At 49.8% G+C, this 22005-nt stretch overlaps 1 protein-coding gene across 5 annotated transcripts in view; it reads left to right on the top strand.

The window, feature by feature from the left end:
• Positions 1 to 22005, top strand: part of AGAP1 (ArfGAP with GTPase domain, ankyrin repeat and PH domain 1) — a 507675-nt gene that overhangs the window by 201448 nt on the left and 284222 nt on the right. For all 5 annotated transcript variants that reach the window (XM_045560337.1, XM_045560338.1, XM_045560336.1 and 2 more), the window contains exons 4-6: positions 5576 to 5661; positions 8832 to 8973; positions 13608 to 13742. In XM_045560337.1, coding sequence (XP_045416293.1) covers positions 5576 to 5661; positions 8832 to 8973; positions 13608 to 13742 — 363 coding nt within the window. The remainder of the gene's footprint in view (positions 1 to 5575; positions 5662 to 8831; positions 8974 to 13607; positions 13743 to 22005) is intronic.

Here is a 22005-nt window from a genome sequence, read left to right as displayed (position 1 = left end):
AATTTGCTCTTTTCCCTCCACCAAAACAGAAATGACAGCATAGACGAGCCACTTTCTGTCTGTCTCTGTGTAGACAGCACTTGTATTCTAGAGGGCTCCGTGTAGCCCCTGCCTAGCTTCAGTGGGAATACGTGAAGGTATCCAGCTGTGTTTGCCTTCTCCAGAGTCCCACATCTGAAGCTGGTTCCCCAAGCATGAGGCCAGGACTCAGAACAGCAGCCTTGACATTGCCTATGGATGGATTGTAAGGGACACCCTGAAGACTTCAAAAAAGATATTTTAAAAGCAGAAGAACATGACTTTATCCTTTTTTTCCTGGTGTGGTGTTGATGTTTGGTGAGCATGACCACTGCAGCGTCATGGTGGGCATGTTCAGTTCCACCTCTCACACACTTTTCTCTCTGCAATGTCAGCTTTAGAGAGAAATTAAGACCTTGACTCACTCAAAAATGCAAGCTCAAGGGCAACCCAGGCAACCAGGGCAGTTTTCAGGTTTTCCAGGAACCCTGAAAACTTGCCTTTGGGGTAAACTGGAAACCTAATAAATTGCACTTGAGGTTGAGTTCAAATAAGAAGTCTGCACCGCTCTGTGCTGAAGCAGCTCAAAAGAGATGAAAGCTCCTGATTCTGCTGTCCAGTGAGACCCAGTTCAGAAAGTCAAGCCCGGAGAGGGTGCTTAGTTCTGTCCTGCACTGACCTCTGCCCGCATGCGGGATGCTCATTGGGGGGCTGTTTGCCACCAATGACCTCACTGCGTCTTGGGGAAGCAAGGATTTACGTGAGGGAGCTGCTCCGTTTTCCCGTTCCTGGTACCACGTTAGGGTTGGGCAGCTGTGGCCCGTGTGTCCAGTTCCCCAGATGGGAGGCCAGCTGTACGGGGGAGGGGGGGCTCTGCATCTCTGGGGGCAGCCTGCCCAGCTCACCTCGCACCTGCACACAGGTGTGCTGAGCCGGATGCGTGTTCATGCTTCCGATACAGAGGCCAGGTTTGGGGAGACTGACAACCCCTTTGGAAAATAAAATTATCCCTGATGTAATTTAATGTTAAGTAATGATAACTGGCAGCGGAGAAGGGTGAACGTCACTCATGTGACAGGTTGACAGTACGGCCATAGGCAAGGCGGTGCATCAGGTGCTAGGAATACGTAGTTGGGTAAAACAGACCAGGAAAGTGATTGGCAGTTGGATATAAAATAGGCATTTTAAAATCTAATCTAAAAATGAAGTTGGATGTGGAGTTTGGTGATGTCCTATAAAATTTTGGTAGAAAAAAAGATAATGACTGGGATAAGATGGTGGGTTTGAATTTAAAGCAAGTGGTGGCACCTGCTGAATACCAGCTTGGTGCTAGCCACGCTGCATCCTAAGGGTTCTCCTTTTGTGTTCAACGTAAACTCTAGAAAATGAATTTTAAATATTACTTTGTTCACCTGCTAGTCCATGTCTCTCCAGAGCCTAACAGTGCTGTTCCAGCCGAGCCTGCTGCCTGGAGCTTTTATCTAATTATTAAACCTTTGGGTTCTTGGCAAATGCATATGAGTATTTACTTTTTGTTTGCTGTTTTCAGCGTAATACCAGAAAAATCATACAAGCTGATGGCCAGTGTCTAGTGTTTGAAATTGCAAAACATTGAAAAGAAATACTAATTATAGCCTGTATCTTAGTGGGGGGATGTAAGGTTATTTGAGAATTGGAAGAGGCCTTTTCTCTGGAAGAAGGAATCACCCCCCTCCTTTCAGAGGTGACGCAGGTTAGGTCTGGAGTCCTTTGCTCAAAGTCACAAAGCCAGAGACCACAGGAGAGAGCGAGTGAGCAGAGCTTGGTGCCTTCCTAGGAAACCTGTCCTGACTTCAGTGCTGTGATTCGACCATCGAGAAGTACCATTTATGTAGAGGATTCTGCAGAAACATGCTAGAGGAGACAGACATGTGAAATTCATCCAACTCATGCTTGCCCGACACCCATAAGACGGGTGGGGGTGCAGCGATGCATGCGAGGAGGAGGGCCACCCCACATGGTGTCATTGTCGTTCCAGGAGAGCTGGGGCAGCCGAGGATTCCTCAGAGGTTCAGGGAACTTGGGTGGCTACAGGGCCAGGCTCCCGCCTCCCCTCTTGATTTGGAGGTGACCCAGTCTAGCGATTGAGGGATGGGGCATGGGACCAGCACAGCCTCATCGAGGGGGAGCCCCAGAGTCCCTCAGGCAGGGACGGCCTCCACGTGTACTTGTGTTTGGGGACCTGCGGGGAGGGCAGGGCTGAGCGGGGGCTGTCGGAGACACGGTGTCTCGGGGCACAAGTGTGTGTGTGCGGCCCAGGACACGGGTCAGGATGGTGTCTGGCTGTTGGGGGCATGCGGAGGGACCGAGGCTGGGAGTGGGTGCAGGGCAGGAGGAAAACCTGTGCAGAAACCTGCTGGAGAGATGTGGTTGGTTTCACTGAACACAAGTAGGAGGGAGAGAAAAGGGAGATCTGAAAACGTCCTGGATGTCAGATAGTGGGGGTGGGGGCGGGGCTGGCGGTGGGGACTGTGACGATCTGAGTGTGCTGCGTCCTCGGTGTCCTGGGCAGGGTTCTGAGCTTTGTGTGTGAACCCATTAAAGACAGCTGGATGCGTCATCCCCGTTTCCCGGGTGGGGAGACAGGCACCGCGCAGTCCGGTAACTCGGCAGAGGTCACCGAGCTAGGAAGGGCTCGGCAGGGCCTCGCACCTGGTGCACTGAGGCCCATGCAGCGCTGTGCTCGCCGCATTGCCTGTGAGAGCAAAGAAAGGGTGAAGCCCCCTCCTCCCCCAGCCACCGGCTGTCCTCGTCCTCCAGGCTGGTCCCTCGCCCCTGGCCCCCCTCCAGCCTCACCTGGCTCAGCCACTCAGTTCCGTCACTGCCCCCCACCCAGTGCCCCCTTTTCTGACGGCTGATTTTTCCAAACATCTCCCCCAGTGAAGCATTTCCAAATAGGCCTTCCAGGTGGAACTCACTCCTGTGCGCCCATCCCCTCTTTTCCTGGGGATATCGAAACTTCTGTCTCCCCTTTGGGACTTGGAAGATGGTGGGAGTGGGGCAGGAGCCCATTTTCCTGCATACAGCAGGCACTCACGAAGGGGGTGAATGTGTGCACAGAGCTGCAGGCCTGGCTACCGTCTGGGTGGGTGGTTGAGAGGTCAGGATGGCCAGAGTCTGGGCCAGAGATGAGGCTACTCCTCTGGTGCCACAGAGGACGTCCAGGGGGTCCCCCCGTGTGGGTGCCCAGGCGTGGGGTCTGGCCGCGGTGCTGACTTGGGAGCCGAGGGCCGCACGGCTGGGTGGAAGCTGCTTCCCAGGCAGGTGCGCCGTGGCCGTCACCGGACTCGGGTTCCCGTCAGAGGTAGAACTCTTAGACTGAGGCACTGAGAATGGCAGGAAACATTTTTAAACCTTTGCACAAATTCCTGTGGCTTTCTCGTTGCTGCTGGTGGGTGTGACTAATCAGACCTCTAGGAACAAAGTGTGAAGGGAAAGATTTTCCCCAAAATAAAGAGTAACAGATTTCCTTTTCAAACGTTATTTTTCCTAAAAGGTTGAATCCAGTCCATCTCGCCAAGAAAGAGCTCTCAAAGAGCTTTTAGAAAAGGATAATAATATCGGTCACTGTCCTAGCTTTTGCACGGTTTCCCGTTTTAAGCAGGTTTGTTAAACGTTAAGTGTATCTTTTATAAAAGCAGAAGTTGTGACTAGCACTAGAAATCCCCGCCAGCGAGGCTCCCGTGGGCTGGGCACTGCTCGGGGGCTCTGTCAGCTCATCCTCCTCATCCCCACTCACGCGGGGACACAGGTGGGGGAGGCCACACAGCTGTGCACCCACATTACTCATTCAGACAGAGCTGGGCCAACGTCAGGGGACGACTGTCCCAAGGCTGTCACACCACAGGGCCACGTCTGCTGCGTGTCAGATGTTTCCTAGCTTATTTTGTAATCACAGTGGCTCTGCTGGAAAACGGGGGTCATCCCCTTTTACCGGCGAGGGGTCTGCGATTCAGGGACCTTAAGTCATTTTCTGGTCCTCCTGCCGCTGGGGCCGGGCTGGCACGGAGTGTGTGGCTCAGCGTGTCTGGGTCCGGTGACCCGGCCGGCCCGTCCAGTGGATCCACCTGACCATTTTCTATGGACTCTGCCCTCTCTTTTCGTTGATGGGGGACATTAGAATGAGAGTTTATCTGCTTCATCGTAACATTGGAAGGTTTTCTGTTTTTATTATTGAGCAAACTGAACACCAGCTAAACCAAATGCAGGTACCTGTCACCATCGTTGTAGGAGCGAGTGTGAACACGCGTGTGCGTGTGGGAGATCGCAGGGAAAGGTCGATTTCCCAGCACTCTCTGGCCGCAGAGGGTAGCCGCCCATCTGTCGGGCCTCCGACACGTCTTCAGGTTGGGAAAGGTTGGGCTGAGGACTCGAGTTTCTGTTTCTTGGCCATTAACGTGGCCCAGAGCCAGGATTCTAGGATGGGAGGTTCCCGTCGCAGGGGAAGGTATCAAATGTGGCTCTGGGCGGCAGAGGGCCAGCAGGCAGCCTCTGGGGTGGGTGGGGAGGTCCCAACGGCACCGTCCTCCGGAGTCCAGTTATTTGGGGGTTAGATGGGGTTCCTGGAAGGCGTTTGCATAGAGGAACTGAAAGTCAGGGTAGGAACTTGTGCGTTCTCTCAAAAATAAGAATTGCAAGTCACGTGAGGGTTAACTAGCATGGACTTGGAGTCCAGACTCTGGACAGGTAGTTTGTCTTTGGAGATGGCAGGGGACCCCAGAGCGGAATCTTTCTCGCTGTGCAGGAAGGAGGGGGTCCGGCGGTCCTGCCCGGGGTGCCGCGGCAGCTGTGTGTCCTTGGACCCCTCGATGGCCGCCCACCGTCCTCTCTGTCCCCGTTCCAGCAGGGTCCCGGTGGTTTCTCGCTAACCCCGTGTGGTCTCTAACGCCTCTCGTCAGCCGCTGCACCGCTCTGTCCCGCCCTGTGCCGCGATCCCATCCAGTAGTCTCTGTGTAACACGTGTGTAGTAGTTGCGCATCCTTCCCTTACTCGTGACCTGTGACTGCAGAAACACCATCCTCATGATGTTCCATGTTTGCCTTTCAAGAACTGGGTTTCTCTTGAGGAGAATACAGGTCTCGGCCCTTTAATTTGCCAAGCGGTTGTAGACGAGGCACCTGTGAAGCTTGAAAAATTTGTTCCAGTTTTGTGAACGCAACAAGAGAATGACAATTTCGGCGTTCTCTGTTTCCCAACTAGGGAGAATTCCTGAATTTGCACTTAAAGCCTACTTGAAAATTCCACACTTCTTGGCCATGAGCCCCTGGCATTGCGTGGGCGGCGGTGCCTGCTAACTGGAAGTGAACATGGGTCTTAAAGACAAATACTTAAATCTGAGTTCAGTTCTTGTAAAATTCAGTGTTTGCGGGAGACATGGAAATCCACGCTAGATACTCACAGTTGGCTCCCTCCAGGGCGACAGCCCAGGGTGTATTTTTCCACAAGCGAAGCCCACGTCTGTTTGCTCTCTCTACGCTCTGTTTTTCTTCTGTAACAAGGTTTTTTCTGTGTGTGGCAGGTGGCAGGTTCAAGAAAGAGATTGTCGTTGATGGACAGAGCTACCTGCTGCTGATCAGAGATGAAGGGGGCCCCCCGGAGGCACAGGTGGGTATGACGTGTATGCTGGTAGCCGGCTTTTGCCTTTGTTTTCTTTTTAACGTTCCGATAAAACAAGTGGTTCTAGAAGTCATTGAAGTGCTTTCCAAACAAAAGGGGAAATCCCATAAAAGTCCTTTCTATAACTGCAGTTTTTCTCATCTCTAAGAAACAAATGCTATTGCTTTTTTCAGACAAAATCCTAGAGAGAAGCTGGGTCTGTGTGGCTGATTTTTTTCACTTTTTTGTGTGTTTTTAAGAAGAAAGGTAAAAGCAGACTCTGCCCTGATTTGTCAATGCAGTTTTTGTTTTTTGGTTTTTTCCTTTAAGTAGTTTGCTCCCTAGAGCGCCGTGCCCACTTAGGAAGTGTGCGGGTGGCATTTGGAACCGCGGGCAATGGCCGCCTCGGCCCGAGGAAGTCTCCGCTGCAGACTGTGTGCAGCCTGCTGCCATTGCTTTGGGAATTCCTTAAACAAAGGGCATTCTGGAAATAAAAAGCATGAGTGTGGAAAACCTCTTTCTTTGGTTTACTTAATCCAGTTCATTGTTCCACTTACAACGTAATCTGCTAGCCAAACACTTGGAAGAAGCCGAGAGCTAGTAATAGCCAGTGATCCTTAATGCAGACTCAATATTACACATTTCCTTGGCATTCTTTCTTGAACTTACCTTTTTGTGGAAGCAAAGCATAGAATTGTAAGATGGCAAAAGGAAAAGATAGTGCATATAGGGATTGTTAAGTGTCTAGTGCTCCTCACATGGGCGGACTAGGCAGCTATTCAGGAAATGTCATGGATTTGCCATGTTTTGTTGGATCTGAAACACCACTGATTGTACCAATATTTACATGAAAAATGCTGCCAGTTAAACTATGAGACATCAGTAGTAAGGTGTTCTGATTTCAAAGATGTTAAAGTGTGAAAAATTTTTTTCTTAGCATTGACAATACCATATACTTTATCGTAATAAGGAAAGATATTGAAGACACGTTAAAAGGGGAAAAAGTTGCTTACAAAGTAGTTTGAGCCCGGAGAAATGCATCTTTTATAGAGCTTAAGATGCTGAGAATAGGTAATGTCATTTGATAAAAAGAACATTTTCCTTCCTTTTAATCATTATAATTAAGGAATTGTTTTAAGAAAAACAAAACAAAACATTAAGTCCTGTGACAAGCAGTCGCCCCTTGCTTGTTCTCATGCCTCGGAAGCACCCACATTGTGAGCTGAGTCCCATAACGGTGACATTGGGTGAGTGCCCTGTGCCGCAGGTCACTGCGACCTTCCCGTTTAATCCCTGAGGTGCCCTGGGGCAAGGTCGTTCCTTGTTCCCTTGAGGATGCTGGCACCCCAGACATCTTACCCAGGTGTGGACGGCTGGGACGTGGTGATGGGGGTGCAGACCCAGTGGCCTGCCTGGGATCCCCCGCAGCGCTGGGGGTGCAGCCAGGACCCCCAGGAGCTCTGCCTGGCCTCTGGCTGGGAGAAGGTGTTTACTCCGTTTCCCAGATGATGAGCCCATTGTTCTTGCAGAAGCTTGCTTGTAGTGACAGGACAGATTTCTGTTAAATACTTTGGGGAGTATCAAGATGGAGCCTTTCGAAATTATGGACAGGATTTCTTTCTCTTCATTATTATCAATCATTTAATACAGTCTACCTAAAGATACTGACTTCACAAAGGAAATTGCAAGACTTATGGCTACCAGTGTCATTTTAGCGTAGTGTAAAACTCTGCCAACTAACCAACTAACCGGCAGTTTTTTTCTTTCAAAGCTTTGATTTTCTAATGAGGAAGCCATGGGGGTATATTTATTGATGCCACCACACACGAGGTGCTGGGGAGGTCAAATGCACTCTCAGGAGAACGTGCTCCGAGTTTCCTCTGTGGGGTCAGATGTGTCCCAGCTTCCGTCTTGGCAGTTGAGTTCCGGCTCTGGGACGGGACAGCCAGTGCCCTTCACGTGCTGGTGCTTGGGGAAGCTGATTCCCTCCTTTCTTGGAAGAGAGGGGAAAACATCCCTCGAGGTAGAGAAAAGGAAGAGGAGATCCCTGCTGTGGCCTGGGCCCTGTGCTCCCTGGGGGAGCCCTCTGGTTTCCACCGGTCTGCCCCAGGCTTCTCGTCTCTGAGTTCTCTTCCTCACTTAGTTTTATATTTCTCATTAGAACTTCAGGTTTTTAAAAGTTTTATCATATAATGTTTTATGTATAACTGAATGCCCTTTTCGGTTACATGGGGAAGTCAGAGTTTAAGCCGTAAAAAATTTGCCCACATGTATTCGTGATACCTTGGACATAACTTATCTAGGAACTGCAGCTTCTTTTAGGGAAAGCAAGCAGATTCATGTTTTTTCCATTTCCAGTTGGAAAGAGAAGGGTCGTTGGTGCCAGACAGATCCGATCTCGCGTCTGCTATGCCAGTTGTAGGGAGAGTGCAGGAAGCTACTGACCTGCAAGGAGCTTCCGTTCGCTGAGCTCCGGCTCTGCAAGCTGGTTATTAGTACCATTAATAAATGAGATCACACACGCCTGACAGCATCAGTCCTTGTCAGATAGGATTTGATGTAGGTTATGCTGAGCGCTGGCAAAACAAGAGTAGGATGGCAAGAGCCAGGCCATTGTGAGGTTTCCCCCTAATTTTTGTTAACTTCCCTAAGAATAAGCAGACTGCCCTCGCAGGGGAGCTGCAGGAGTTTGTCCACCACTGGGGACACTCTGACAGCGAGGGCCGGAGCTGTGGTGGTGGTGGGAAGGACGGTGGTGGGTTTCGGCTCAGGCCTGGGGGCCCAGCAGCGTTCCTGGAGTGTCTGAAGAGGAGGCTGCTTGTAAAACAGAAGGTTTCTGGGGGCTGAGAGGCTCTGGCGGGAGGGGAGTTGGCCTGCTCTCTGCAGGGCTGCCGTCGCCTGGGTCAGGACAGCGGCTGTATGTTCTAGGAACGTAAAGACAGTGGCTTGGGTGGGGCAGGACAAGGGCTGTTCCCGAGGGCAACGCGGAGGCCTGCGGGGCTTGGGAGGAGGGTCAGTGATGCCGCAATGCGTAATAACCAAAGTCAAAGGACAGCATGAGACGGCGACTGAGGGGTATTCCCGGGCCCCCACCGGCCATGCTGGGCTCTTGGAAGTGGTCCAAGCCCTGCCACTCCAAGCCCAGTCTCACTCGGCTCCTCTCCTTCTCCTCTCCCCAGTTTGCCATGTGGGTGGACGCTGTCGTGTTCGTCTTCAGCTTGGAGGATGAGATAAGCTTCCAGACCGTTTACCACTACTACAGCCGGATGGCCAACTACCGGAACACGAGCGAGGTCCCGCTTGTCCTGGTGGGGACCCAGGGTGAGTTGACGTCTGCGCACGGATTGCTCCTGAAGGACTCAGACAGTTGGGCAGTAACCGGATTCGTGGTCTGTATTTTTGGTATGGAGGAATTTAAAAAGGGCTAAAGAAAGAATAATTGCCTACTGAAGGCTCCCTTTTTATGAGAATTTATGAAACTGAGATTAACTGTCACATTGCCTGATCTGATTCTATGGAGAAAGAACTCAACAACCTGGAAACACACACACACACACACACACACACACCCACCCAAGTACTTTAGAAAAGTAAAATCTATTTTCTCTTGTTTTCTGTGTTACAATATTTTAATTCTCTGTGGTATAAAATTATAAGCAATCAAAAAGCTTATTTTTTAACTATTGGTGCATCTTTAAAATAATGTTGATTTCTGACATAGCAGTTTTGTTTTATTCTGTTCTATTTGTCAATGTCTTATAATCTATATCTTATTTTAAATCTAGCAGGTCCCTCAGTATAGAACCACACTGGGCACATTTCTTGTTTTCTTCTAGGTCACTTAAAACTTGTTCTCAGTAAAGGGACCGTCACATGGGATCAGACACAGCATCCTTGTTCTTGGTTACAGAGTCATTGTTGTACTGGGTGGGTGTACCACTGGGGTCTCACTAAGATGTCACATGGGATGTTTTAAAAAATCAGGTGAATGGTAACCTTAAAACCGCTTTGTCAGAAACATGGGTAACTTAACAAATAATCATGTCAAGAAAAATTGTATTATCTCTCTTTTTTTTTTTTGGTTAACAGAGTGGAATTAGCATATCTAGTATGCTCTTCCTGACGTTAGCCTTTTCTCACTGAGAATTAGCTATGTGGGGCCGGGCGCGGTGGCTCATGCCTGTAATCCTAGCACTCTGGAAGCCCAGGGTGGGAGGATCACTTGAGGCCAGGAGTTCGAGACTAGCCTGAGCAAGAGCGAGACCCATCTCTACAAAAATTAGAAAAAATTAGCCGGGCGCAGAGGAGTTTGAGGTTGCAGTGAGCTATGATGATGCCATGCACTTTAGCTGGGGCGACAGAGTGAGACTCGGGGGTGGGAGGTGACACAGGCATCGCACTAGTCGATTCGGGATGTCGTAAGAAAGAGGGCTCAGGCTGGGCAGTTGGCTGCCGAAGCCCCGGCCATGGAGGTGGGCATGTGTGTTGAGGGAAATAAAGTAGCCTGAAGTAAACAGAAAGCATGTTCTCAGTGTGCTAGATGTAAGATTGTTAGAGTTGGGTTTTCATGGATAGCACCCGTGTCCCCCTGCTCCCCCCGCAAGATTCCCGATTTTGAAATCAGACAGGTGTCAGGTGTCCTGGGATCTCTCTCTCCTGCAGCCTTCAGAGCGGGAGGCCTGAACAGGTTGGTGCTAACCTGGGCTGGGCAGAGATTCTTTGTGCCTAGAGCGCCCTCTGGCGGTCACCAGGCGGCAAGGCCACACAATAAAAAGTCCTCGGTTTCTTGTTACCAATATACAGAATTGTCATATTTGCGGTGGCGTCTTGAAAATGCCTAATAAGTCATGTTTTAAAGTGGGTACTTCTCTCAGGTGGATTCTGCTTAAAGCTGCCTTGAAGTTGTAGAAATTAATTCTGAATAAGCACCTCTTGCTGTGGCTTGGCCGAGACGTTCCTGAGCGGAGTCAGTCGCTGTGGACTCACCGTGGGGAGTGGCAGTTCTGTCCCCAGCTGGGCAGGAAAGATCCGCTTTGACCAGTGTGTTCCAGCGCACACCTGCGTTGTCAGTAGGCAGTGAGGTGGCGGGGACCCCAGGTGTTGGGGCCACCTGCGCCTGGGTGTGGCTGGTGCTGGCCGTGTGACCTTGACCTCTGCCTCTCTGGGCGCTGGCAGGTTACACAGAGGAGCTCGTGGGGGCCTCCGTGCATCACGGGGCACATGAGGGTGTCTGACGCGAGTTGCTCTTGCTCCTCACCTTTCAACGTGTGCTTCACTGAGGTCCTGCTCCGGATCCAGAGCACGGCTTTCCCTGTCCCTGCCCCAGGTGAGGAGGGTGGCTTGTGTGTCTGTGGAGAGGAGGCCGTGAGCGGCTACTCAGAGACTTTGGGGAAACACTAACGAAACCGACATCCCTGAGTTAAAAGAAATGACTCCCTTTTATTTCCACTAATTCTCTGAACATCTGTCTATCAGCTGTCGAATCCCCAGGAAGGCCACAGGTGAGGCTCTGAGTCTGGGCACAAGGATGGCCCTCCGGGGGAGCTGGCAGGCCTCCCCAGTGCCTTGTAGACTCCTCATACTCCGGCTGTTCACTGTAGCCCGGCCACGCCCCAGGTGAACAGGGAAGGGGTGTTTCAGTTAGGGGTGCCCTCCCCACCCACGGGACTGTCTGGGTCCTTAACTAGACCTGCAGAACACCCTGGAACCCCAGGGGGCAGGAAGGTGGGGTGAGCGTGGGCCTTGGGGTTGGGGGCTCCACGTGCAGGTGCAGACCTGCATCCCCGAAGCCCATGCATTCTCGCTGCTGTTGCACTTGCGCCTCAGGATGCCGGAGACAAAGGGCAGGTTGTAGAGGGGACCTGCGGTTGCCCTCCCTGCTGGGAGGGGTGGGTGGCTTTAGAGGTCAGAGGTTTTGGAGTGAGAAGGAACTGAAGAAGGGGTTAAGTTTCTTCCTTAAGGACACCTGGCGTGGGGCCGGGTCTCAGCCCATGGTGGGGAGCGGCCCACAGGGGCGAGCGCTCGTTCCCGGCAGTCCTCACGGAGCTGCCTGAACGTTCATACCTGGACGGGCTGTGACTGGTGAGCCAGCTGTCTAGTGTTTGTTAACCAGGCTCTGTTTTAAAGACTTGCAGATTAAATTGATTTGAGGGGAAAACAGTATCTATAGAAAGCCGCAGAGTTAAAGGTGAAATGAAAAATGAGACTGGTATAGAACTGAAACTTAGAGCACAAGTCTAAAAGTCTGTCTCCTTGCGCTGACAGAAGCCAGCTTGGTGCACCTTGAAGCCGAGATTTGACAAGAGCTAAGTAGGATCCCACTGAGGACAGAGGGCCTACGGGATTGCTGGCCCAGGTTGGATAAAGTGGGTGCTCTGGCCCTGGAGTCTCCACACTGTACTAAAGCATTGACAATTTACAGATGTTTAATTGTTTTACTATATTTTCTTTAAAAATGTTCATACCTTCTTATTTTCCTTAAGTGTTGTGAAATGCAAGTCAGATTTACTAATCGGTAAGACAAGAAGACAGGAGGGGGTGCTCTTTGACTCTGTCCCCGGGTAAGGGGACAGAATGTGGAGGCCGTGGCACCGTCAGTGAGAGCCCTGATCACAGGTAGTTTACCTGAGGGTCATCAGGAAACATCAGTTCAGACCCATTCCACAGGGCTGACGGGGAAAAAAGATAGGAGAAGAGAGAATGATGGAGGGAAAAAATGAACCAGTTATTTCGTCAAGACGTCACTTTTTCAATATAGTTCAGAAACTGGAGTGCCAAATGCGCTTCCCACACAGAAGTAAACAAAATCTAAAAGGCTGTTGCTATCTCGTGTAACTCGTGTTGCTCTTCCTTTGAGTAGCAGGGGAATCTGTTGGATTTTTGTTTAAAGAGTTGCCGATTGTTTTTTTCTGCATGAGCTCCTCAAGCCCTCTGAACAGCTTCGGGTTAGAAAGTCCGTGACAGGTGCGTGGGCGTAGCACTGTTGACATTCCTGTGAGCGCAGTTGGGATCGCGTGCACAGGCAGGGGCTGGTGCCGAGACGTCTCTGCACAGATGCATCCAAGTCACCTGTGACCCCAGGAGTTCTGTCATAACCTCAGCGGCTCACTCCACACGTGCTTGTGGCCCTCGGGGGCTCCCCCTCCACACACCTCACTCCTACCCTCCCCCTGCATCTCCCCGAGACACACCTGTTGCCCTGCGTCCCCTGCCTCAGGTGCTCTGCCCAGGTAGTGCCCAGCCGCCCTCACCTGCTGCAAGTGGGGGGGCTCCCTGAGCCCTTCCTGTAAAGCCAGAGCCACCCCAGCCTTCTGAACGCCTTCCCTGCCTCCCTTAGCACCACGCAGCTCACACCCCTAGTCCTTCCTCACACGCTGCTTACCTGGGCTCTGCCCCCTCTCTGGGCAGCAGGAACGCGCATTCCCTGAGAACACGGTTCTGTCTGTTGTGTTCACGGGGCGTCCTTGTGCACAGAGCGGGCCCAGACACCTGTTGGGGGCTCGGTGAGCATTTGTTGAATGGGTGACTGGATAAGAGACCACACCTGGAAGCATATGCCCATACAAGGAGTGCATTTAGCAAGGTGCTCTGCACAGAAGGTGACCTGGTGACCTGCAAATAGTGACTGTGGTTTCTTTCTTTCTATTTTATTTAATTAGTTTCCTCTAGAGCCCTGTGTAGCTCTTACTCCTTCTGATCTTTCTGGACATTGTTTTATTTCCGTTTCAGAAGCTCTCCTGTAAGACAAATTTCCGCTAATGAGTGAATGACTATTCTGGTGTTTGAGACTATTCTTTGGGAGGTAAACTATGTCTTAAAAACTCCAGATTTATAAAGGAATTGCATCTCTACTGAGAAGGGGACGAGGTTTGAGCGACCTGGGGACCTTAAGTTGTAGGAAGTAATCAGAGCCGTTTATTGTCACCGTGTTGTGACTTCTTGGTCTTCTCTTCCAGATGCCATAAGTTCCAGCAACCCGAGGGTCATCGACGACGCCCGGGCGCGGAAGCTGTCCAACGACCTGAAGCGCTGCACGTACTACGAGACGTGCGCCACGTACGGGCTGAACGTGGAGAGGGTCTTCCAGGACGGTAAATGCTCGTTGCTGCGAATTTATTGTCACTTTATGATACGGGAGGCACTTCAAGGGAACCGTCCTGCCTGCAGGGCATCACTTGTGCGCGTGAGTGGCAGGAAAGTCATTTGACAGGCGGGCTTGGGATCGAGAGGTGAGCACTCCACTGGAGGGGCGCTTGTCAGCTCTGTTCCGTGTAAATGACGTGCTTAGTGGAGACGGCAGCCATCTGCCCAGAATGACCCTGCCTGTCGCATTACACGACCTTTCTGTGTACGGGATGAAAATTCTAGAGTATTTATTCGCCTGCTCCGTGAGACCTGCACGTGGCTGTTTCTTAATCATCATTTATCCAGTCCTGTCTTTAAGAAGCATTTAAACATCTGATGTTAGGCTTTGAGGGAATAAACTGAAGGGAGAGCTAAGTGGGGACCGAAAAAGAAAGAATCCCAGGACAGGAGAGAGCAGCGAGGACCAGCACTTGGGAACTGGTTTATGTTGTTATGTCCCTTATCGGCCACCCTCTCCGAGCACAGCCGTACCTCCGACGGGGACTGTCCCAGAGGCGCGTGAGGCTCCGCAGTGGGGATGACGTAGGGTGCAGGGTTGCGATGCCACATGCCAGGCTGTGGGGGGCTTGCCAAGGGGTGTGGGGTGGGTTGTGGGGGGGGTCGCACCTGGGGCAGGAAGGTCTGGGATAAAGTGGCTCTTTCAGAGTTGGACACTTGGGAGAAGCCTGCCTGTGGCAGAGGGTCCCGTTTCTGATGGCAGTCACGGTAAGTCAACCCTAGGCCCCTCTCCCCTTCTGGGTTAAATCCATGAGGACAGAGCCACTTCTGTGCCCCCTGCTCTGGTGCCAGGTTTGTTGTCAGGGAGCAGAGCAGACAGCCAGGCAGGGACTCTTCAGAGACTGCCTAAACCCCTCCCCTGCACTGATCCCAAAGGCAGTTTGTTAATATTAATAAAAACACTGGCTATACAGTTGTTCCTGGTGGGACTTGGGCAACCTGTGCTTTTCTTTTAAATAATTAAGTTAGTTTTCTGGCGAAATCATAGGAATTCCACGCTTTCACTATTTTACTAACGATTGTGTCGGTTTGCAGACTTTGCATTTCCTCCCCCTCCTCTAACAGCCGGGTCCCTTCCTCAGCTCATCTCTTCCCTGTTGACCCCCTCACAGCTCACCTGTCTTCTCACCTGTCCCAAAGCCGGTTCTGAAGCAGCATGAAGTTGCTGGGCCCCTGTAGCCTCTTCTCCCTCCCGCTCAGCCTGTGTCCTGGGCCCCTCGTGCCGGCGGCACTGGGAGCACTTCCTGTGGGTAGCACACCTGCCTTGCGAACCGCGGCACGGGCCACGCCGGTGTGCGCAGCTCCTTGAGCGTTGCTGAGACTTGTGCAGTCACGTGTGAGGAAGCACCTGGGGCTCCTCTAGGAGGGGCCTGACAGGGCAAGGTCACTGTTCGCCATTGCGTAGCCCAAACCCGTGTGGAAGTTACTGTGAATGTTGTAGACGAAGGGTCCCCAAGCTGGGGACCGGCGACCCGATCTGGCCCTGCCTGTTGCTGTGAATACACCTTCCTTGAAGCACAGCGGTGCCTGTTGATGGGCTACAGCTGGGTTCAGGCCGCTCCCCGGTGACAGCGGCAGAGTCGAGTGTTGTAACAAACTTTACGGCCTGTGAAGCCTGCAATGGGCTTCTGGCCCTTCACAGAGCTTGCCGGCCCCTGATGCAGGTGGTCGAGCTGAGCTGTAGGTGTGAGTTTATTCCCCACACTGATTGCTTTGCTTTTACCTTTATCATGGTCGGCAAATACGAATTTTCCATAATTAAACGAATTCATCTTGTCAAAATAATCATGTAAATTAATTAATACGGGGGGCCCGCCAGGGTATGGCACCTTCCTGTGATCGTCCTGTCCTGGCCCATTCTGGCTGCTGTGACGCGTGGCCGTGGACTGAGTGGCTTCAGCAGCGTTCATTCATTCCTCACAGTGCTGGAGGTTGGGGAGCCCAGGATCAAGGTGCAGATCTGGGGTCTGGTGAAGTCCCCCTTCCTGGTTTGCTGTGTGCCTCGTGGTGGGGAGCAGAGGGAGGAAGGTCCCCCTGTCTCCTGTCTGCTCTCGTAAGGGCCCTGATCCCCCTCATGGGGGCTGCACCCTCGTGACCTAATCACCTTCCTGCGCTACCACCTCCGAACACCATTGCACCCAACCCACTGGGGGTCAGGACCTCAGCATGCGATTTGGGGGACGAAGGAGAGGCGACACAGATGTTCAGTCCATAGCACATCCAGAATGTTCCAGGCAGTGATCAGGAGGTCAACTGTGTATTGGAAGCGTTTCCTTGTCCTCTTCAATTAGGGTGTTGGCAAGAGGAGAAAAGGCAACGATACTTCCAAATGTCATTCTTTTAAAATATTAAAGTATTTCCCTTGCCGGGATAGCTCATGGGGTGATGCTGTGATTAGTGTCGGTTTTCACAGGCTTGGGAGATACCCATTTGTTTTATTTCTTATTTTTAGAAATAATACATTCCTGTTAAATATTTGGATTTTATAGAATCTGAAAGGGACACAACACCTGTGATGCTACAAACTTCTGCGATTCTTGTGATTTTATTTCTTCTTAAAATATTTATATTTATATGAAGATACTTTTCAAAATAAGAGTTACCCTATATGTTTTATGTATTTCCCTTTTTTAAAAAAATTTAAACCACAGATTCTTTCATTGTCAGTGATCAAAGTAGCTGGTAACGAGGTAGGGGCTGTGACCGGGACTCAGCCATCCTTAACAATGAGCATCCTCAAGGGGAAAAACTGTAGGGTTTATAGTTGAAGAATCGAGGCTCAGAAAAGTTCTGTGACTGGACAGGGTGCAGAGGCTGGATTGTGTCCTCCATCCGCGACCGAGAGCCTGGACTTGGCCGCAGCACTGGGCCGTTTTGTCATTAACACAGAAGCAACCCGGGTCCTTGGGCCCGGAGGATGCACCGGCCCCACCTGCAGGCCTGGGGATGGCCGGGCGGAGGGTGCGTCCAGCCGCAACGTCACTACTGCTCACGGTTCAGTTTGTTTAGATTTTGACTTTGACTTTGGCTTCTTTTATGCCCGAGGGCTTATTTGTACTTACTTTTATATCTTTATTTCTCTGTAGGAAGAGAAAATAAAAGGCATATCATTTTCGTGTAATATTTAGCTTATAAATAAGAAAGCAAGCCAGGTGGCCCTTGGGGAATCCGAGCTCCTGGTTGCTGGCTACCCAGGTTTACTTAATGAGACAGGGACCTCATTCTTTGCTGCTTTAACTTTTGACTTCTTAGTGTCTGACAACAGAAGGAAAATTGTAAAATTCACAGAGAATCATAGCATCTGTTTGCTTTTCTTTCATCCCTGTAGTTGTCAAACAGCTACTAGCACGTGGCTTTTGGGTATTCCCAGGTGGATGTCTGTTCAGTGTCCTGGGTATGGAGCAGACGGGCAGGCTGGTTCATTCATCCACTCACTGTGTCTGCTCGTTTGAGCACCAGCCGCCCCCACACGCGTGTCTGGTCGGGAGGTAGAGGCAGAGCGGGAAGCACAGGTGAGCTCTCAACTTCCATGAAGTTACGGTCCACTCCGTTAACCTGGAACCGTCACACACAAACGTGAACTGTGTCCTGCCCAAGGGTGCAGAAACAGCATGCTGGACCCGGCTGCTTTCTGGTGGTCCTTCCCGGCAGTCTGGGGGCGTCCTCCCTCCTGCCCGCTGCGAGTTTGTTGGCTCGCAGGACAGGACAGTCTGGTCTCCACGAGGAAGTTCCTTCAAATAAGATTGACCTTTAGAGAATTAACAGACTCCCAGTTTCTCCTTGACCTGGGCAGCAGGCTCTGACTGGGGACGTGGTCACCATCTGTTTGTCTGGGTGCCCGGCAGAGCCCTGGGGGCGGTGGCAGGCTGGACGTGGGACTGGGCACCGGGGGCTGCAGGCACCCTCGTTCCGAGACCCACCCCCAGCCGCTGTCTCCGTCCGTCAGATTCCGCGTGGTGCTGCTTGGGGTGTCTGGGAGATTAGCTACACACAGGCTTCTGTATTTTCAAAGATAAAATGGTGGTTCCTGTGTTCAGCATTACATTTTTTGAAAGTCCCTGGTCATTTGTCCTCTTAGGCCCTGGATTCGGGAAGATACAGGATTACGGAAAATAAAGTTCATTCTTGTGGATGTTGTTTCTCTGGTGCTGCAATTTTTTTAAAGACAAATTTCTCCCACTTTCTATAAAGGAACCAACTTTTTGAGTGGCAGAAGCTTTTCTGGGAAGCATGTGTCTGTGGTAGCGTCATAGTGAGGTCTCTGGGAAGGTCAGGAAGGGTAGTGTTGCTGAGGGTATTTTGCATCCTACCTGTCCAACAGTGACCTAAAATAGTTATAACTTCGCGACAAAACTCAGTTCTTCCCAAGACCCAGGCAGTGTGAAAGGCGGAAAGCCACCCGGTGCCTTGGAGCCCTGCACTCGCCCGCCTGGGAGGGGGACAGTGGGCCCTGTCCGTGGTCTCCTGCTGGCGCGCTCAGGATTTTAGTTCCCTGCAGTTAGATTTTTAGAGATTGCAAATTTATTTTCAAATGCTTTAGAATTTCTCACCGGACTGAGCACCCGTGTCGGTAGCTTGTTTGCTGCAGGTGACAGTGCTGTACAAGGGACACAGGGTGAACGCAGTGATTTGTGTCACAGTGTCTTATTCAACCCTATGATGAGACAGAATCAGTTTTTTGTATATTTTGACATTTTGTGGAATAGAGCCAATAGACCCTCGGTTTTATTGGGCATACTTTGTGATTTTGAAACTGTGGTGTATTTGTGGTAGCTGAGGGGTCTGTGGTACCCGGATGCCTGAAGCACAGTGGGCTCCCCTTCACGGGGGGCATGTGAGGAGAGCCAGAGAGGGGTGGGAAGAGTAGTTGTCAACTTGGTGTCCTTCCCTCCCCCGCTCCCCGCGTGGGTTGACGTAGATTTATCTGAATTGTAAGCAGCATTGTTTAGTTTATGGGTTGTTTTATTAAGCCTCCCAACATCAGTTTTGTATACAAGGTTTAATAATCTTATGTGCATGTTTTAAAAATTCTAGTTATTTGTTAAATCCCAATTCACAGCATCACATTATACATGTGACAGGCATACTCCCCACTAACACTTTAACTTGGTAGCTTCTTAAGCTTATATTCGTAGGACAGTAGGAAAACCTACATGTAGAATTTTGGTCTGATAATAGTTGTTAGATCACAGGACAGGCCTGTGTTATTCACGTTGGGAGGGATAGTTGGGTTCTAGGTATGTGGGGGCAGCCAGCCGCAGTGTCACGGTTCTGTGTGCCCCTTGCTAGTGGGGCCACAGCCTTACTGATTATTAGGGTTTCCTCTGACGACTGCACGCCACGTGCATCACCCTGCAGGGTGGGCGCTTCTCTGGTGGAGCAGTCCCTGTTCTAGGAAGATCTGTCTGTGCCAGTCCTTTGACACCATCACCTTGGCTCTTTGTTTGTGTTGCAATTAACGTTCTGGAAAGCACTTTTTCAGAAGCCATTCCATTTGGTTCTCACCCCTGCCTGGTGAGGGCTCACCTGGGCATCTCTAACCCCTGGCAAGAGCCTGAGCTGGGGCGAGGTCATGCGGGAAGTCAGAGAGCCTCAGCTCGCTTCCATCCTTGCTTTCCGAAGGTTGAAATCCTGGTGTACAAAGACTTGCATTTCCCATTAAATGTCTGCAGCTGCTTGGTGCTAATTACAGGAGTGCCCAGAACAAGGGTGGCTATATTAATGGGCCCGTTTGTACAACCTAATTGCATGTGCTAGAGCATCATTAAATGTGAACCGTCTTCTGGGATTTTTCTCCTGAGTGCTGCATCATCTTGTACCATTTAGTTTTGCTGACACCACAGTCTTTTGTTGGTGCCGTTAAAAGATATGTCAATTAGGCCTATTCTATTCTTTCCTGAAACCAGCTTAATTTTCATTGTTGGGGTGACCTTTTTTATTTGTTTTCATTGCTGTTCTTTTTTTCCTTTATTATGTTAGAGATTAGCTTGGAGCTAATGTGTGTGTGTGTGTGTGTTTGACAAAGGAGTGCTACCAAAAATGAGATTTTTCACCTTTGAAAGCAAGTCATATATATGTGTACAATCAGGCATTGGATGTATATTGAAAAGGCAAACTAATGAGTCATTAAGTGTTAATTTTTTTATCATTTGTAGTAATGACTAATAATTATATCGTAGTTTAAGAGCTTATGATGTAGGACAGTAGATCTTATTGGGCCAGTTTGCAGCTGGGCACCACATTGTTGGACATGTTTGCTTCCAAAGTCACGTAGTGCGGCTGGTGTCAGGTGAAACCAGCATTTCTAGTTTCCACTGTGCATCTGTCCCTATCACTGTCACCATATTCTACATCCTCTGTCCCTTCTATGTTGAAAAGTCACATTTCTATGACCTCCTGGGACAGATGGGTGGTTCGTTTGTATTAGGACAGTGCAAAAAAGGCTTGGCTGCTTAAATTATATTTTGTTAAAGGAGTTTTATATTTTAAAACTTTCTAAGAACAAAGAATACATAAAGTAAGGTTCTCATCTATGTAAGGCTCAAGTAGCACTTGTGTGGTGGCTATGCTAACACACAGAGAGAAAAACAGTGAGCACTCCTTGGCCTGGTGCGGTGGCTCAGGCCTGTAATCCGAGCACTCTAGGAGGCTGAGGTGGGAGGACAGCTTGAGGCCAGGAGTTGAACACCAGCCTGAGCAAGAGCGAGACCCTGTCTCTACAAAAAACAGAAAAATTAGCCAAGCATGGTGGCATGTGCCTGTAGTTCCAGCTACTCCAGAGGCTGAGGCAGGAGGATCACTGGGGCCCGGAAGTTTGAGGTTTCAGTGAGCTATGATGATGCTACTGTACTCCCGCCTTGGTGACAGAGCAAGACTCTGTCTCAGGGTGGGGGCGGGGAGAAGTAAGCATTTTTCAAGTTTCTCTGAAGTTAATTGATTGTCTTATAAGGCCTGGTCTGAAGGCCACCCTGGTGTCAGCATTAACTTTAGGGTCATTGGCTGTCATTGCCCATTAGCTTTTAACGTAGTGTGATCCAATGGAAATTAGAATGTGCAAGTTGCCTCCAAAAGGCCCACATCTGGCCCCTGGTTTATAATCTCTCACTAAATGGGAAAGATACCTATCTGGTGTTGACGTCAAGTAACTTTTGATTCAGCCTGTTGGTGAGGGAGTGTGTGTGATGAAGAAGGGTTTGTGTGGTTCTCTTTGTGCTGGAGTCCTGGCTCATGTTTGTATGGGAGTGTGCATAAATGTATTAAAGCCATTATTTTTATAAAGCATGACATTGCCAATACTGCTTGCATGTGCGTTTTCAAATTCACTCAATTTCTTAACCAAACAAGCTGCTTCTATAACAGGGTTAAGTCACAAATTGAAATAATACCAAAACTAAAATAAAGCTTTTTGTATAGTAGACTATATATTCAGAAGTTTTTTTTTTTTAAAAGGCACAATGAATTGAAAACACTTTTGAGTTAGTATTTTTAGAAAAACATTAGTTTGGGTTCAAAAATTCCTATAGTTGTGAAGCTGCAAAAGCACGTGTTTTACAGACGAGCCACACATCTGGCACAGAAGCTGGGGCAAACTCTTTCACACACACTCACTAAATACAGATGTATTAAGATGAAATTAGTTACTGGGCTGCACCAAACATTTTCAGGACTAATTTGAGAATGTGTTTGAGGTGATTGTCCTTGAATAGTCCAAGTGTTTCTTAATAATAGTTCAATTATTTCATATTACAAATATGATTTAAGATTCACTTAAAATCACCCATCCAAAATAAATTTTTAGGTTGGGGCGAGTCTGAACTATCCTTGTGCTCCGTATTCCACAGACTGCAGCGGCCTTCACAATGTGGATCAGGTATGAAACCTGATAATGTTTAAAATAGCCTATGATACAGATACAAGGAATGTTTAAGGAAAGGCATTTTGATTCTTTCAGAAATGATGGGAAGAAGTCATCTTAAACTTGTAATCAAGGTGATACTACAAACACCCAGAGACAATAAGTAATCTTTTACTTAGTAGTGTTGTAGAATAATATGTTAATAGAGGCTTTGATCTTTTCTGGCAGTTTCTTACCCTAAGTCTAGAGTTTTTCATGCTGTGCTTCTCGTACTGGAAGCATTAAGTGTGCGTGGATTCTCGTACATGTGCACAGAAATGCCCGCGTTAACCCTCACACTGCCAGAATTCGATCCG

The sequence above is a fragment of the Lemur catta genome, chromosome 8, assembly GCF_020740605.2.
Source record: "Lemur catta isolate mLemCat1 chromosome 8, mLemCat1.pri, whole genome shotgun sequence".
Classification (NCBI taxonomy): domain Eukaryota; kingdom Metazoa; phylum Chordata; class Mammalia; order Primates; family Lemuridae; genus Lemur; species Lemur catta.
This window is presented reverse-complemented; position numbering and strand designations above follow the sequence as displayed.